The sequence below is a fragment of the Capsicum annuum genome, chromosome 4 (assembly GCF_002878395.1).
Source record: "Capsicum annuum cultivar UCD-10X-F1 chromosome 4, UCD10Xv1.1, whole genome shotgun sequence".
Classification (NCBI taxonomy): domain Eukaryota; kingdom Viridiplantae; phylum Streptophyta; class Magnoliopsida; order Solanales; family Solanaceae; genus Capsicum; species Capsicum annuum.
In genome coordinates this window covers 30,806,945-30,824,158 of record NC_061114.1, presented here as the reverse complement: position 1 = coordinate 30,824,158, position 17,214 = coordinate 30,806,945, and the positions used below count along the sequence as shown (strand labels likewise).

Below are 17,214 nucleotides of genomic sequence, written 5' to 3'. Positions count from 1 at the left end.
TTCTTTATTATAAATATCACTCTCTCTATTCTCTCACTTTTCTTCTTTAGTTTTTTTTATTTTATAACAAAAAACACATTTAAATTCAAAGTTGGTCAAGCAGCCCAAAAACTTTGACTAGTTAATAGTGACAGAACAGAACTAAAGTCGTCATAAAATAAAGAGCCCAACAGATATCTCTAATTTTAGCAATCTTCACTTTAATAAATTAAATAATTTAATAAATGCTCCAAACAAAAGGTCTAAACAAGGAAAAAATAAAATAAATAGCAGATATACCACGCAATATGTCGGCCCCTCCCCCCCCTCCCTCGCAAACTTCTTTATCTAGGGTTTTAACCCGCCCCATCAGTACTCCGGATTCCAACCGGAGCTCCGTCACCGGGTCGAGCTTTACACCGGCAATGTCTCCGGCGTCCGATAGCTCCCAATCGGATTTCCAAATCCAACCTGATCTTCCGGTAATTCCAATTAATTCTGTAATTTAATACTTTCTTCTACTACATTTGAATGTTTTTAACGTTGTATCGAACGTATAAAAGATCGTTAATTCATTTATAGAGCTCCTTAAGGCTTTTTTTTTTTTAAATTTTCTTGATAACCACGGTGTCTCGCACCTTGACTAATTTTACGGGATACAACATTTGGGATGGAATCACCTAGTGTTTTTGTCTCTGTTGGGAATTGAACCTGACAATTCAGGGTGCTTAACCCACGACATTGACCACTAGGCCACACCCTTGGGTGCCTTAAGGTTGATTATTTACCAGCTACATTGTATTTATAGAGCTCCTTAAGGCTGCTTATTTTGATTACCGTGGTGTCTTGGCCAGCTTGCGCGCACCTCAACTAATTCCACGGTATACAACATATGGGACGAAATCACCTAGTGTTTTTGTCTCTGTTGGGAATTGTATGTGAGACCTCATGGTGCTCACGCCACGTCATTGACCACTAGGCCACACCCTTGGGTGCTTTAAGGCTGCTTAATTACCAGCTACATTGTATTTATTGAGCTCATTTAGGGTGGTTTAAATAGTAAGAGTTCACAAGTGAAACAAATTTACCCCAATGACATACATTAGTTAACTTGAATTGATGTGACATAGCTGAATTTTTTTTTTTAAGTATAGCCGGAAAGATTTTATATTTTCTTTTCGTTTGTTAATTGTTTTTTGATAACCATGGTGTCCATGCCAGTTGTTGCGGACCTCAACTAATTCCATGATAAAAATGGTGAGCTTGGGTTAATTAGAAAAATAAATGCTGAACTTTTGTTAGCTAGAGATTATCAAATGAAAAAGATGTATTGCCAAACTATGTTTTTGATCAATTTGAGTTATGTGTTCTATCGGTTTTGTGAATTTGTTTCACATGTTTATAAAGTCTGATGTTTTAATGGAGACATCAGACGTTGCTGCATTATGGAAGTTCGTGTCTAACTTGGAGTTTTGGTTGACTGGATTAAATTTGGACATGACACGGGGTTTGCCGTATAATTGTGAATCTTGCAGGAATCTTGTACTGTCAATGGTTATTATTTGATGATAGAGTTAATATGAGCTTCTTTCCATAGTATTCGTTTGTAGTGTGTAGGGCTTCTTTCTCGTTGAGCAGTTCGCCTCCGCTCTATTTAATAAATTCAATGTACATCGATGGATGGATGGTACCCTTTTTTGATAACGTAGTGTTGGGCATTAGAAATTAGTTCCAAGTAGATACTATGAAGAGTACAAAACAGGGGAGTTACATATTTTAACTGCGTCTCCACGCTATCCAAAAAGTCTTGGTTAGATGGTACTTTAATCACTAAAAGTGTAACTAATTTTGGACATTTTCCTTTTTTTTTGATAATCGTGGTGTCCGGGCCAGTTTGCACGCACCTCGACGAATTCCACGACACTTGCCACCTCCCACCAACAACAGGTACCACTTGATAACTCTGTCCACCAAGGCTAGAACGAACAGATGGGAAGAAACCACCTAATGTTTGTCTCTATTGGAAATTGAACCTGAGACCTCATGCTGTTCACCCCAACTTCATTGAACTACTAGGGCACACCCTTGGTTGTGACACTTTCCTTTTTTGGAGGTCCCTTTTTGGTGATTCTCATTTTCCTTTTGATTTCATGCAGCAAATGCCTGTATTGTATTTCTCTTACTGTACTTCTTTTTATTGCGTTTACCTCTTTCCTCGGTACTCGAGTACAATACCAATTTGTGGTTGTCTGGAGATCTTATTCTTTTAGGGCTCGTTTGGTAGCTAGTAAAGAGGTGGCTTGTTCATGTATTGATTTATGTACAAGTTATTCTATGTTTAGTATCTAGTTAGAAAGTAGGTTATTCATGTATAAAATTAATATACATATGTTTTGCAATTTAGAAACTCGCATGACTAATACATGTATAAGTTATGAGGAAATCCTATGCGGGGGTAGAAAGTAGAGTAGCTAATACCCGCATAACTAATACCCGTGTAACTAATACCAGCATAATTAATATCCACATAACAAATAATTGTATCACTAATACCCGCATAGTTCTAATCAGCTACCAAATGACCTCTTAGCGTTTGAAGTAGCCCAGAATCATCTAATTAAGACAAATCTAGTGCACTATTTATTTTGTTGTATTTAGAACCCTAATTTTCAGTATGTACTACTTTTGGATGGCTTAGGGATATTTCCGTATCTGAGTTTCTCTTAATTAGTGTCTTGTACTCGAGTGTTTTTGATTATGTCACATGTGGGTGGCTCTCACTTCTATTTTTGAGGAAGGGAAAACATTTAATTAATTTCAATATTTGTTAATTGTTAATCCTCTTGCCACCCATAATTCCATTTTCCATTTTTGTGAATATAAAATTAAGAAAGTCCGTATCCGTGATATTGCTATTGAGGATTCGTATTACGAATCACTACTAGCCTGCAATTGAGGCATTGTTGTTGTTATTGAAAAATTGGGCTCTTTACTTTCTTGACAGATTGTTTCCTCTGAAGATGCAACTGTGGAACCCGATGAAGTATTATCAGTTATTGATTCTTTGAAGAGAAAAATTGCTTCTGAACGTGCTGATTATATAAAGGTTTCTTTCTGTATTTCAGTTTGTTCTGCGTTCTGCCCAACAATTAGTTCGGGATTTTGATTAAAGATACTTCTACTATATTTGACAATTAATGAAACATGCGTTCTTCTCCTCTCAGAAAAGGGTAGAAGGGAATACACAAAAGTTGGAGAATCTGACGAAGGATCTTTATAATTTGGCAACAGAGAGAAAATGTCTTGAAATTTTTGATGCTGATAGAAGAGTTGATCTACTATTAAAAAGGCAAAAGGATGCAATTGATATGCAAAATGGCATTGATGCCAATAATGGAGATGATGATAGCAATAGCTCTGAAGATGATGGATATGCCACTTCTGCAATTCTTTTAGGATCAAGTATTGCAGTCAAGAATGCCGTACGTCCCATTAAACTTCCAGAAGTAAAAAGAATCCCTCCATATACTACGTGGATATTTTTGGATAGGTTTGTTATGCCCTCACAAAGTACACATTTTCTGCTGAAGTTTAATTTCTCGAATTGGATTTCCTTTTCTAACTGAATTTTATCCCAAAGATGTTTTGCATCCTCAGCAGCTTGTGGTTTCATGCACCTCAACTATATTAATAAAGCTGTATTGTGAATAGCCATTACTCATTATTCCTCGTCTTTGATTAGTTTCTTAACTGTTAATCTCTGTTAGGATTTTTAGGGAAGGGTCGATTCACATGGCAATATATAAATTCAGCTCGTTAAAAGGAGGCTGAAACCTTAGAGTTCAATGGAAGAGAGAACTCTGATCTTTGCTTTTTCTGAAATATGACTTATTCATGTATTCTTCAAAAACCCCTTTAAATAGGAGCCATAAGTCTAATCCTTGTGAAAGTATGTAACATATACTCTATTCTAGAAAGTCTAATCCTTATAAAAGTAGGAAACATAAAACCCTATCTATACTAATAACGATAGCTAAAGTAAATCCTATTCTAGAATAATAATAAAGCTACTAATAATATAATTAATTTCTTATTTTAGCTGTCTTTACGCATCCACAACAATCTCATACACTGAATAGATTTTTTTTTTAATTAAGTGTCTCTCTAGACCCCTCACTTCTGGGATTACACTGGGTATTAATTTATAGTCTATAGCAGCTTTGATCTTAATCTCTTGTATGATCTTAGCTAATACTTTAGTATCCTTTACTTCAGGACCATACTCTTTATGATTAATATTCCCATATGCTATAGATCAGCTTCAATGCAGTAGGGGATTTAGTTGATTCTTGTGTTGGATTTGCTTCCTCCCTCTTCTCATTTCTTATAAATAAAAAAAACATTAATGAAACCAAGTTTGGTGTCCAAATATGTGTACAAGCTTTGCGATTCTGCTTGAGTGATATGCTGTCTTCCACTATGTTTTATCAACTAGCCACACAACATGGTATTTTCTCTTTATTACCAAAACATAAGTGATATGAGAAAGATCTTTTAATGCTTCCTACGTCATTCTCACAATTATGAAGCAATCTACTATTCCATTTGTTCCATATGCTCCAAGAGCGATAAAGTGGTGTCAACTTCCATGTTGCCTTCCGCAATCAACTTTGTTAATATATCTTGTTTAAAACAGTAGTTTGTACACTCCCTCTTTTCTTGGAAGATGCCTTGCTGAAGTCAGAATGAAAAAATTTGATGCATGTCTTTATGTGAGTTATTGTAATGACTTTCAGCTATAGGGATGTCTGTAATGTCTATATTTCATTTTCTTATTTTTTCTTTTAATCTTGTCCAAAGACCGGAGGAAATACCTGGCCCCAAGTGTTAAATTTCCAGCAACACTATTTTGATAGGTGTAGTGTGAAAGTGTTCATTGTAGCTATTTCCAGTTGTTTTCTTGTTATTTTAATTTTCTGGTCCTACTATGAGTTTTTGCAGAAATCAGAGAATGACGGAGGATCAATCTGTGGTTGGTCGTAGAAGAATTTATTATGACCAGAATGGTGGGGAAACTTTAATTTGTAGTGATAGTGACGAAGAAGTACTTGAAGAAGAAGAAGAAAAGAAGGTGTTTGCTGAGTCCGAAGATTATATGCTACGGTTCGTTTAATTAAGCTACCTGAATTCAATTGTGCCCTTTAGTAGTTTGTTTTCTGGTATAAGGAGAAAATTCTCCCAGGAAAACATTTTCCACACTAAAATAATGGGTATCATGTTTGTCTGAAAGGAAAGATGCACCTGTTACGTATGTCATGGCTAATATTTTGGGCTTCTTTCATATTTGTTCCGTCGGCCAAACTTAATTACCAGCGCTAGCTCAATTATACAAAGACTATACACTGATTGTGTTTATCATATGTACATTTATACTTAGATATGCAAAGCCTGTACATTTGCTGGCTATTTTGTAAACTAGATCACCCAAAGGCATTGGACATAATTATCTCTATTTCTTTTTCTTGCTCCAACGCGTTGCACTGTTCTTTAAGATGTATATTATACTAAGGTGGTCTGCACTTGTGTAATCTCATACTATCATGACTGTTGTATTAATTACTGTCAGTGATGCCAAGTATGTGTTGGCCTCTGTTAGGGTTTTCTCTTAACCATAATGCCATTCATCTTATTGACTTATTAGAAGAGGGAAATGCCTTCTCTTAACAAAACTGAATTTCTTTGTTGAAGAGCCTGCCGATCGGAGGAATGGTGAATTTTCTTTAGATCTAGACGTGTCAGGGACATGATAACTAACACAGATAGGCTTTGAAAAATTTCTAATTTTTCGTTCTAATCTTAATCTATTGCAGTTGTTTGGCAGTTTTTCGCGGAATTAATCTAAATCTTGTTTTTATGTACCTCTGAATGTAAAACTGTTCTGGATCTTTCTGGGACAAATACAGTGGTCAAAATAATGTATCTTTGTCTGCGTATTCGCAGAATGACAATCAAAAAAGTCGGCATGTCGGATGTTGTGTTGGATTTGCTAGGACAGTGCTTGTGTAGAAAACCTAGTGAAGTGAAGGTACAGACTTGGTTCTGATACTTGTTACACTTTGTTATAAGCACCCATTATCTCATAAGAAACTGGTCATAGTGCGAACTCTGGTCCAGCTGTTTCCCATTTTTTGGTTTTTGCTGACTTTACAGAGATAAAACACCATCAAACATTTGTACAGGCAAGATATGAAGGTCTTGTTAAGGAAGATAATGCAGGCACTTCAAAGAATGAGAACATGGAAAGTTCTTTAGATTTATATCTTGCCAAAGATCTTGATGCTGCTTTGGATTCTTTTGATAATCTATTTTGTCGTCGATGTCTTGTGAGTATATCTTTGATTCCACTGCATTATATGTTATACCAAATCTTCTATTCTCGTTGGTGTTTTGCTTACTACTTCCTACTTATAATATGTTCTAATTTTGTCCACACTGGCAGGTCTTTGATTGTAGATTACATGGATGTTCACAGGATCTTATTTTTCCTGTACGTTATTGGTCTTCCGACAGATGTTTCATTACCTTGGACTGTGTGTACTCGAAATGGGATGCTTACGATGTCTTTTTACATTAATTAGGCTGAAAAACAATTACCATGGTACTGCTCCAATGCAGATGTGGAGCCCTGTGGACCAAATTGCTTCAGCCTGGTATCTGTCTTTTCTTCTTAATGTTAAAAAAACTAGCAATTCAAATTAGGTATCTGTTCTGGTTTTTGTACCACTTTTTGGCCACACTAACTCCAAATCTTAATTCTTTTTTATTCACCTAGGCCAAAAAGTTCGAAAGTAATGCTACAGTAATCTCTCCTCAGTGCGCTAGTCATGGAGAAAAATCTGTCCTGCCATCTGATGTTGCTAATAATACTCAGATGCCAGCTAGGAAGCATGTATCTAGAAGATCAAAGTCTTCAAAAGGTGAAGGTGCCCCGAATGCAAAAAACATCTCCGAGAGCAGTGATTCAGATATTAGACCCATAAATGATGTCACTTCTAATGAGCTTTCTTCATCTCCATCAAAAAGCAAATCTGACAGTAAAGATGGAAGCAACAAAAGGAACAGTAAGCGAATAGCTGAACATGTTCTAGTTGCCATTAAGAAAAGACAGAAGAAAATGGCAGTATTAGAATCTGACTCAGCTGCAGGTGAAAGTTTAGGTTTCAAAGATTTGAATCTCCTCTCTATTTCAAAGGAAAATGAAGATGCAAGTCCATCTTCACAAAAAGCACCATGTCATAGTGCTAAAAGGTCTAGGAGGAAAAACTCTCCGGTTTTGGACAGTAAAAATTCTTCACAAGGCAATGCTTTTGATCGCCAATTGATGGAAGAACAAGATATAGATGGTACTAAATCTTGGAGACCCATTGAAAAGGCTCTCTTTGAAAAGGGTCTAGAGATGTTTGGTCGAAGCAGGTCCGTAAACTCCAAAACTGTGATCTGCTATATGTCTGCTGTCGCTTATTTGGCTTCTGTATACGTGGTGCATTTTGTGTAAGCTTTTGTGTTTTGTTTATGAGATGTGAAATTATTCACTGGCACATCACCTGTCTTCCAATCCCATAAAATTCAAGGTTATTTATTTGCTGTTATGGATTGATTTGATCCTGATGGTAGTCAGTAGGAAGATTATCTGCATTACCCATCATATGTTATACCTGTCCAACTTGGTTTGTTATCAACTCATCACCTTGATCATTTGGTTGCCACCGAGAAAAGTGTGCACCATGGATTTCAACTGCGCAAAGTACGCATAAAGCAAGCTTCTTGTCACTAATTTGCAATCCTCACCTTTTTTTTTCGACAAGTCGCTAAAATGCAATCCTTAAATCAGAGATAGTGTAAATCTAACCCGAGGTATTGTAGTTTGTGTAGGAAGTCATAATTCATGATCTAATGTCTCATGCAACTTGTTTCATTTTAGTTCGGACTAGATACCATATCTATCCATAAGGTGGTGACTTTCATACTTAGGAACTTAGGGAATCGCGATTGGTCCAAACTTTACAAGATGAACTAAGGCAGCCTAAAAGCTTTGTAATAAGAGAAATGTAGCTGAGTTGTTCAAACCATTGACTGAGAAAATCTATTGAGGAACTCCTTTGTGTTTCATCGGTGACGACTACCAAATTTTTTCCTTTGGATGATAAGTTTGAGTGCCTTTTGTTAAACCTTTGGTTGTTACTTTGTTTATGAACTTTGTTTGCTATGCAGCTGTTTGATTGCTCGAAATCTCATGAATGGTTTGAAGACATGCTGGGAGGTTTTCCAGTATATGAACACTTCTGGGAATAAGCTATTCTCAGGAGCAGGTGATGGGATGGATGACATTCTTGAAGGTGGTTCCAACGGTGATGGTCAGGAAATCATGGTCAGTGTTTGTTTCTCTCATTAATTAATGTTTTGCTTTATTTTCTCTTGGCAAGGGAAGTTGAATCATAGCCCACTTAGGTAATTCCTGTGGTGTTAAAAAATTCATGATATATGTTAGGGTAATGAACCTCGAAGAAGATCCAGATTTTTACGTCGAAGAGGCAGAGTTCGCCGATTAAAATACACGTGGAAATCCGCTGGATACCATGCAATTAGGAAACGGATTTCTGAGAGGAAGGATCAACCCTGTCGGCAGTTTAATCCATGTGGCTGTCAAGGCCCTTGTGGAAAGGAGTGTCCCTGCATTGTAAATGGGACGTGCTGTGAAAAATATTGTGGGTAAGCCAGCATTGTTCTCTTGAAATGGCTTTGAGATTTTCTCATCAAGTATTTGCTTTTACCAAAGAAATTGCTGAGAGATGCCATGAGGCAAGACTCGGTATCTTTTTCCATACACGTTTTAATCACGGATTTTAATGTTTTGATTAGCTAATTATCCTTGAATGCTTTGCTATTCTTGTTTCCTAGATGCCCAAAGAGTTGCAAGAACAGGTTTCGTGGTTGTCATTGTGCCAAAAGTCAGTGTAGGAGCCGTCAATGCCCTTGCTTTGCTGCTGGCAGGGAATGTGATCCTGATGTTTGTCGAAATTGTTGGATCAGGTGAACTCTATTAGTTATGCTGTTATTTTCTGTTGCTTTTTAGTTCCTGGAAGCTGTTAATTTATTCGTACTGACTAATCATCTTATTCCTTCTAGTGGAAAGTGGTTGTTGCTTTATCCTCCCTCAAATCTCGTCTTTAACAAATTGAACGAACTTAGTTTTAGCACTCATCTTTATTTCTCTAACAAATCATGTGCCTGGTATTTGGATTTCCCAGTTGTGGTGATGGTACGCTTGGGGTTCCTCCGCAAAGAGGTGATAGTCATGAATGCAGGAATATGAAACTGCTTCTCAAACAGCAACAAAGGGTACTTATGTTTGTTATTTCTTCTTGAAATTGGTGAAGGTTTACCACATAGACAAGTAATTATTCCTGGTTGTCCCTGTAGAGGTTATCGATTTTTTGCATTGAGGTTTCTTATCCACTAATCATTTTTGTGTGCTCTTGAAGCAGATGAGTTGCTTCCCATACTCCCTTATGCTCAATTTCTTTGCTGGCTAGACTGTTTAAGTCAATTCTTAAGAATGTTCTGGCTTGGTCCTGGTTGGCAAAATGCGTTTTCACTCGTTCTCTAGTACCTTGCTGTGATGGTCCATTCTAAATGATAAAATCTTGTGGTACTCATTTTGCAATGGACAATTGTAGTTCTGTATTGCACATATCTAGTTCTGTGAATCATCGAGTTTTTGCTGTAATCAGCCATCACAGTGAGAAGCTGTTGGCTCCTTCTCTTCTCCCACCTTCTCTGCGGTGTTCTAAATTTACAAAAGAATGAAAGTTGCGAATTTCAGTTCTAGGCAGAGGCGGAGCCAGGATTTCAACGAAGGGGGTTCCATATTCAAAGAAAACTTAGGATTTCAACTAAGGGGGTTCCATATTCAAAGAAAACTTAGTCGAAGGGGGTTCAACACCTACTATAACCGCATGAAAAATAATTTTAATCATGTATAAATAATATATTTTTCCGTCGAAGGGGGTTCGGCCGAACCCCCGAACAGAAGGCTGGCTCCGCCCCTGGTTCTAGGCTGCTGCTGATGCCTTTTATTCATCTACAGGTTCTTCTTGGAAGATCTGATGTTTCTGGCTGGGGAGCTTTCTTGAAGGTAAGATCTGACAACTTTATAAAGCAGAAACATTTTTCTTTGGGCCTCATTTTAAGCAATACTTTCAGAATACTGTTGGAAAGCATGAATACCTTGGGGAGTACACAGGTGAATTAATTTCACACCGGGAAGCTGACAAGCGTGGCAAGATTTATGATCGTGAAAATTCTTCATTCCTCTTCAATCTTAATGATCAGGCATGACAAATGACTCCCTCTATACTGTTGCTATTTATATTTAGTCCCTAAAATCACTGTCTCATCCACTGTTTCACATCAATTACTGTCTTTTTTCCCTCTGCAAAGATTTATGATCATGAAAAATCTACATTTCTCTTCAATCGTAATTGTCAGGCATGAGACATGACACCCTTTATACTCTATTTGTATTTAATCCTGTCTCATCCACTGTCATATGAATAACGTGTCTTTCTTCCTGCTGCAGTTTGTGCTTGATGCACATCGGAAGGGTGATAAACTAAAATTTGCGAACCATTCTCCTGTTCCAAATTGCTATGCTAAGGTAGTTAAATTTACATAAAAACTTCCAGGTCATGGTAGAATTCCCATTTGTTTATTGCTGAATTAACTCTTTGATAGGTCATGATGGTGGCTGGAGATCACAGAGTTGGTATCTTTGCCAATGAAAGAATTTGCGCGGGAGAGGAACTCTTTTATGATTATCGTTATGAGCCAGACAGTGCACCTGCCTGGGCGAGGAAGCCCGAGGCATCGGGTACTAGGAAAGAGGATGCTGCTCCTTCAAGTGGTCGTGCTAGGAAGCATACATAATTGAGCATCCATTTAACTGATTTTTTGATCCGTTAATTATCATTCTTTTTTCCAGTAATTCATCTGTTGATGACCATCAGATGGAACTTCTAATTATTTTATTCCTGGAGAGGCCATTGCAATCTCTCCATGGTGATTGATTATAGACTTTTTTGTTCTGGACTTGGCCATTCTCAGCTTTAAGTATACTTGAGCGGGAAAATGATTACAGGCTTAGTAGCTTCATTAAACATTGTTTTCCATGTAACAGAATATGCACATTGATCAATTGCTTCATTAAACATTGTTTTCCATGTAACAGAATATGTGCACTGATCAATTATTTGCCCAAATCTTATTGGAATCTTGTAAAGCCGTGTCTTGGGGTGGGGGTGGTAGCCCAGATGACCATTACGCAGTGAAGTTCTTTATCCATAAAATAAGTTGATCATTTCGCGTTGCCAGGGTTATTTTTGTTCTCTTTTTTAGACCTGGATGGCAGCAGATAGCAGTACAATTGAAAATGGTGAAAATCACTGGTTTACTTCTACATCTTATGTCTCAACAGTAAGGCTGGCAATGGTACCGGTAATTGCCGGTGTGGATCGGTTCCGGCACAGCTAAGACCTGGAGTGGCTCGGGGGGTTGAGGTACCAAACCTGGAACGGGATGGGTCCAGGGGTTTTTACTGGTTGGACCGGATGTGGTCGACCTGGTACGGGCTGGTCCAGTCCGTTTCGGTTCTGTAACGGTAAAAAATGAAAAAAACAAATAGTAGTAAAAAGAGTTAATAAGGTTTTAAATCCTTTTTTCGGGAAAAAAAGATAGGGTACTGGTAGTAGTAGGGATGGTGGTGGTGGTATTTTTAAATTATTGCCACCTAGAGTTAGAATTAGTCAGGATGATTTTACTTATGTTGATGAATTTTTATTTTTTTACACTTTCTCATGTTTTTGATATTAATTGAGGTGTTGAATTAGACCATGAGATTTTAAATAGATATGATATTTTTGAGAAAGACTTAGAGGAAGAAGTAGAAGAACAAGAGTTAGGTGACATCCCTACTAGTTTGGGAATGAGATCACCACAACAAGATGATCTTCCCCCTTTACCTACGTTTACTAGGGGTCTTACAAAGGCTGAACGTCACAACAAGATGATCTTCCCCCTTTACCAACGTTTACTAGGGGTCCTATAAAGGCTGAACGTCCTAAAGGATCTTTAGTATGATAATTTATGGAACGAAATACGGAAAAAACTATTGCTACTTGCTTACATTTTAAGAAAGTCTTGAATCATTTAATTGGGGAATTGAAATGTGGGATAGGAACGTTGACTAAGCATTTGAGACTGTAGTAAAAATTTTGTTCATGTCGAAGGTGTCGCTAAGGCTAAAAAAATGGTACACCTTAGCTTGAAGGATTTGTAGGAGGTTCTAACATGGTTCAGAGTCGGTTAAATATACCTAATCCCGTTGACCTAAGCACATATGCACATATAGTAAAAAAAGAGACCGTGAAGAATTAGATAAAATGATTGCTATTTGTGGTTTGCATTATGGTTTTCCTTCACAATTTGATTTATCCATTATATTCGGGAGGAGGTGTATAATCCTTCTTTTCAAGGTTCTACAAGAAATATAATTAAAAATAATATTTTTAGAACTCTTAGTGAGTATCCTAATTAGAACAAAACCAACATTTTTGATGGCAAAACTAAATACAAATGTCTGAGATATAATGTGATAAAGCAGTTACTATGAGATGAAATTACTTATGTAAATAAATTATGTGTAGTCAGGGGTGAATTTGATCAATTCACGGACTAAAAGAAATATCGAAGGGGAGTAAAATTTTTAGTCACTTCGAGAAGATTAACAATGATGGTAACCCAACCTCTGTGATTGGAGATCTCATGAGTTAGATTCATATAATTAATAACAAGTCAATAGTTGATCAAGTATACACTATGAAATTATGTCAATCCTATGATGTGTGCATATAATGCAATGCTACAAGGCAAAGTGAGGGTTGAGTTATATTCTTAATTCGAATCATATCCGTTATAGGTAGTGTATTGTTCTGCAGAATACACTTGATGATTGGACCTATATGAGTGTGGAGTGATGTCGCTCCTATAAAATTATGACAAATTTTTAGAGCGCTTATAAATATAGGACACATGCATGACCTCTTAGAGCAAAACGCTATAATGACAAAGATTATGCAAGTATAATGTGATAAAAATAAGTGTCACGATTCAAAACAGAGTACGTGATGACACCTGTCATACCCTATGGTATAGGTAAGCCTATCCCAACCCAAACTACATACTCAAAGTAAACCAAAAGCGCAAGAACAAGAATAGAATAATCCCAAAATAATTAAAGATGAAATAAGAATTCAAAATACATCCCAAGTCTGGTTGTTATTAGTACAAGCCTCTAATAAAGGCATAATATCGATTAGTATAACGTATCTTAAATGCGAATAAAGTACAAGATAAATGAGAGAGATTCGAATAAGCTTCACGGTCCGTCAGCCACTACCTAGATCTCCATAACATCAAACTGGGAGAACACAATCTATGATTTGCTTAGCGAAATAATACTTATATCGGGCGCAAATGAAAGGAAAAAAGAAAATAAAAAGTAAGGGTGAGTATGAAGCACATGTACTCAGAAAGTATCATCGATAACCAATCCTAATTCAAAGTGAAGACGAGAAATACCACCCCCAACTACCAAAATCACCCAAACAATCTACAACCAGCAGATATACCACTTCATCCTAATGGGGTAACCTAACACACAATCATAGGAATGTTAATATATAGAGTAGACAAATTAATCCAGATGAGTCAACACTAGTCATTTTTATGATCGACAAGTAAAAAAGTCATTTATAAGGGAGACTCACTAACACAGTATATCAAACTTAATTATCATGTTTCAATCAATAATCTGGGATAACGTAGTGATAGTGTATAATTATGTACATATTATGCTACGAATCTGGGGCCTTGTCGTAATGGGCATCCCAAGTCCAACCAGGATCGGGGACCACCCCCGATACCTAACCCAACCATCCAAACGTATACCTTGAGTCAGATAAATTTCAAACATATAACAAGATAGCGTATCTGCACAAACCCAAACTCTGGGATAGGTCTATAACCATGACCAACCCAAAAGAGTCCAACCGTTCGAAACCTAACGAATAACCATAACTAAACTAATATAAAATCAAGTTCCTTTCCATAATATACCATAAAAAGATCGAACAATCATAAATTTTGCTCAACAGTATCAACCCCAATACCAATGCCAATACTAAGGCTGACACCAACACCGATCCCGCCCACTTCGACCCATAATAGTTCCACAAAAGCCTCTAATAAAAAACACAATATCATATTGGGACATGCCCCCAACTATATCCAAAACCAATATTCATAAAATAACCAAAGTATGAAAAGATGTCCATGATATGAAATGGAGCCTTCAGGAGTATGGAAGCCCACCACTTCAATCCAATAGCTGATCCCGAATCTGAACACTAAGAAGGAGGAGTAGAATGGCCGATTCCTACATCGCATGGTGATATATGATGATAGGCGAAATTACGCGCCTATATCAATATATTTTGCCCATATTTTAGCCTAGTTTCGAGAACTAATTATCTATTTCGTACACTTTTAGTCCTTTTTCCTGTAAATGAGCTAACAAATGTGATTAGGAAAGTTTCAGGTATAAATGATGCAAAATACAGCAATTTATGGCTTACTTGACGCAAAAGAAAGCTCACAAACGAGATGGAAAGGAGCTGGACGCATAAAGGACTAAATCTGCTGCATGGAAAATCTGTCCCGGGCTAAAACAGCATTTCTGAAGACTTTGGGACTTACAGACACAAAGCTGGATTTTTGCCATAATACATTAACCTAGTGCAATTAGGTTATGTGTTTCATCATTCTATTTGGATTATAATTTTGTAACCTTACCCTAGTACAATTGGGTCAAGGATTTCATTAGTATATTAGGATTTGGTTATTTATTTTATTAGTTTAGTAGGAGTAGGATAGGAGTATTATAAATACCCTATCATGTTAGAGATTTTAAAGAGAGAGGGGAGACATTCTGACAATTCATTCATCTCCTTACAATTAAGACATCTTCCTACAACCCATTCTCAAGTCTTCATTCTTCTACTCTTAAATTCCACAACAAGAGAATCGTTACTTGCTACGGAATCACTAAAACCACACGCCAAACACCTACTATTCACGCCATCCACCATGCAAAACGTGATATCCTTCGCATTCATGGGTAACTAAATCTCTTAGTTGGGGTTATGGAAGCCGAATGAGTTACTATCTATAGCTATGAGTTTGTGAGTTCAAGACAAGTATATTGCTTATATCATTATTCTCTTCATCTTAAATCTACATTCTTTGCGGTTCAAACACAAGAACACGCCATTCTAACATCTAACCTGTTCGAGAGAAAGGTTATTTGTCTAGAAAAGAAGACGCATAGACCAACGCCAGTCTAACATCTGACTTGTTCGAGAGAAAAGTTATTTGTCTGGAAAAGAGATAATGTCAAGGTAGTAGGACACCCTTTCCTATTAAAAAGCTAGTGCCGTACCTGGACTAACTTCTTGGAGAATTCGTACCGTTAGTCACGCTTTAAGCTCGAGAGAGTTAAAGTGAAATAGTCCTTGTTTAGGTCGAGAGACGCTTGGATTTACCATCGACTACAATTCTCTATAAGCAATTACATGTCAAGACTCTACACACTCATAGCCAATAGAGACGTATACCTCAGAAGGTGGACATAACCCCAACGCCTCAATTCTCATTGTTTACAACACACGTGACAATCTCTCTTTATTTTGCTATTTTCAGTTCTTACATTCTTGTTTTGGTTACATACTACAATCCCCCCTTTCCTACGAGACTTGCACTAAAAGTCTAGTAATTTCTCTTGCTTGTTGGCCAAGCTATTCTCTGTGGGATCGATACCCAACCCAGGTTGGGTTCTATATTTGCTAACGACCGCTTTACACTCCCACGAGAGCTGTAGATTGAGCGTTATCAATATAGCTGCCCGAAGATAGTTTAACGAGTGAACGCTAGCATAAACTCAAGATAAGGATAAAATAATGCCATCCAATAAAACAAAGCAAACCAACCACATGCATACAAACCATACATATAAACATATATATATTTATAACCATGTCGGGAAAAAGAGTCGGGTATAACCTGATTTTAAAACCATTAACCTAGGTATGTGTATCTTAATCGTCCTAAAACTACCCACGGGCTATATGGGTCTAGAGTAATCCCCTGAACGGGCTTCGATACGTGTAGCCGCACGAACCAGAGATACCATAGGAGTAGGGGATTCTCGAGTACCCTTCGCTCTCCATGATACATATATACAGTGTACTTAGAGGATTCTCATGTACCTCATAGTATCATATATGATCACCATGACCAACCCTTACGTCGGCAAACATGAGTTTCTAGTGTCCGTCCATTGGACTCGCACCTTCACGATTAGCTATCACACCCCGCTATTATTGCCCAATTAAAACCATTACCATCCAACCATACCATCCAACTAAACCTTTATTCCATTATTATTAACTAAGGCTATAAGTAGTGGTATCGTCATATGAACTATAGCTTGCAAGCAATGTCCTTAGCCAAACTTTTTGTGAAGGGATTCCCATGTACCCATAGATTATATTATCAAGTTGACTTGGGGAAATTCCGTGTACGCCACACGTGTTCCATTATTAAGTTTTCTTAGGGAAATTCCATGTACCCCACAAGTTGCTCATTAACATGTTTACTTGGGGGATTCCCTTGTACCCAACAAGGATGTTTAATTAACCATAACCATGACCACCATACCTTACTATTTAACCATTTCAAACCATTTAAACCATTTAGGGTTCCATTACCAAACCATACCATGCAATAGTTCCGTTAAAAGTCCAATAATATGGTAAAAGCATTCTCATAGGCATTTTATCAAACATGTTGGGGGCATAGTGTTTCCAAAACTAATTCCAATTACCAATTAACCATTCTCATGCAACCAATTATCCAAACCACCATTAAAACATGTAATTACATAATTAAAACATGGAAAAACTATAACCAAACATTTAATACAAAAACCCCAACATATATTTGAAAACCCCCAAAACCATACAATAATCATGCCATGAAAACATTGTACAAAACATGACTTTA

The 17,214-nt window shown here is 37.1% G+C and overlaps 1 protein-coding gene across 2 annotated transcripts; it reads left to right on the top strand.

Moving 5' to 3' along the window:
* Positions 1 to 266: 266 nt before the first annotated feature.
* LOC107868125 (histone-lysine N-methyltransferase CLF) lies at positions 267 to 11,263 on the top strand. Of its 2 annotated transcripts, XM_016714718.2 has the most exons (17): positions 267 to 461; positions 2,984 to 3,085; positions 3,204 to 3,529; positions 4,981 to 5,142; positions 5,980 to 6,064; positions 6,219 to 6,362; positions 6,479 to 6,526; positions 6,618 to 6,689; positions 6,812 to 7,452; positions 8,251 to 8,407; positions 8,528 to 8,748; positions 8,938 to 9,069; positions 9,288 to 9,378; positions 10,127 to 10,174; positions 10,243 to 10,371; positions 10,619 to 10,696; positions 10,774 to 11,263. In XM_016714718.2, the coding sequence occupies exons 1-17, from the start codon at positions 288 to 290 to the stop codon at positions 10,963 to 10,965; spliced, it is 2,802 nt and encodes a 933-aa protein (XP_016570204.1). In that variant the 5' UTR covers positions 267 to 287; the 3' UTR covers positions 10,966 to 11,263. The 2 variants fall into 2 exon arrangements, with proteins under 2 accessions (XP_016570204.1, XP_047266757.1); XM_047410801.1 differs by lacking the exons at positions 267 to 461; positions 2,984 to 3,085 and having other exon boundaries at positions 3,322 to 3,461.
* The last annotated feature ends 5,951 nt before the right edge of the window (positions 11,264 to 17,214 follow it).

Coding starts and splice junctions, on each gene's coding strand:
- LOC107868125 (XM_016714718.2), top strand. CDS start 288: ATGTCGGCCCCTCCCCCCCCTCCCTCGCAAACTTCTTTATCTAGGGTT. Junction 9,379..10,126: donor TTCTCAAACAGCAACAAAGG/GTACTTATGTTT, acceptor ATTCATCTACAG/GTTCTTCTTGGAAGATCTGA. Junction 10,372..10,618: donor TCTTCAATCTTAATGATCAG/GCATGACAAATG, acceptor TTCCTGCTGCAG/TTTGTGCTTGATGCACATCG.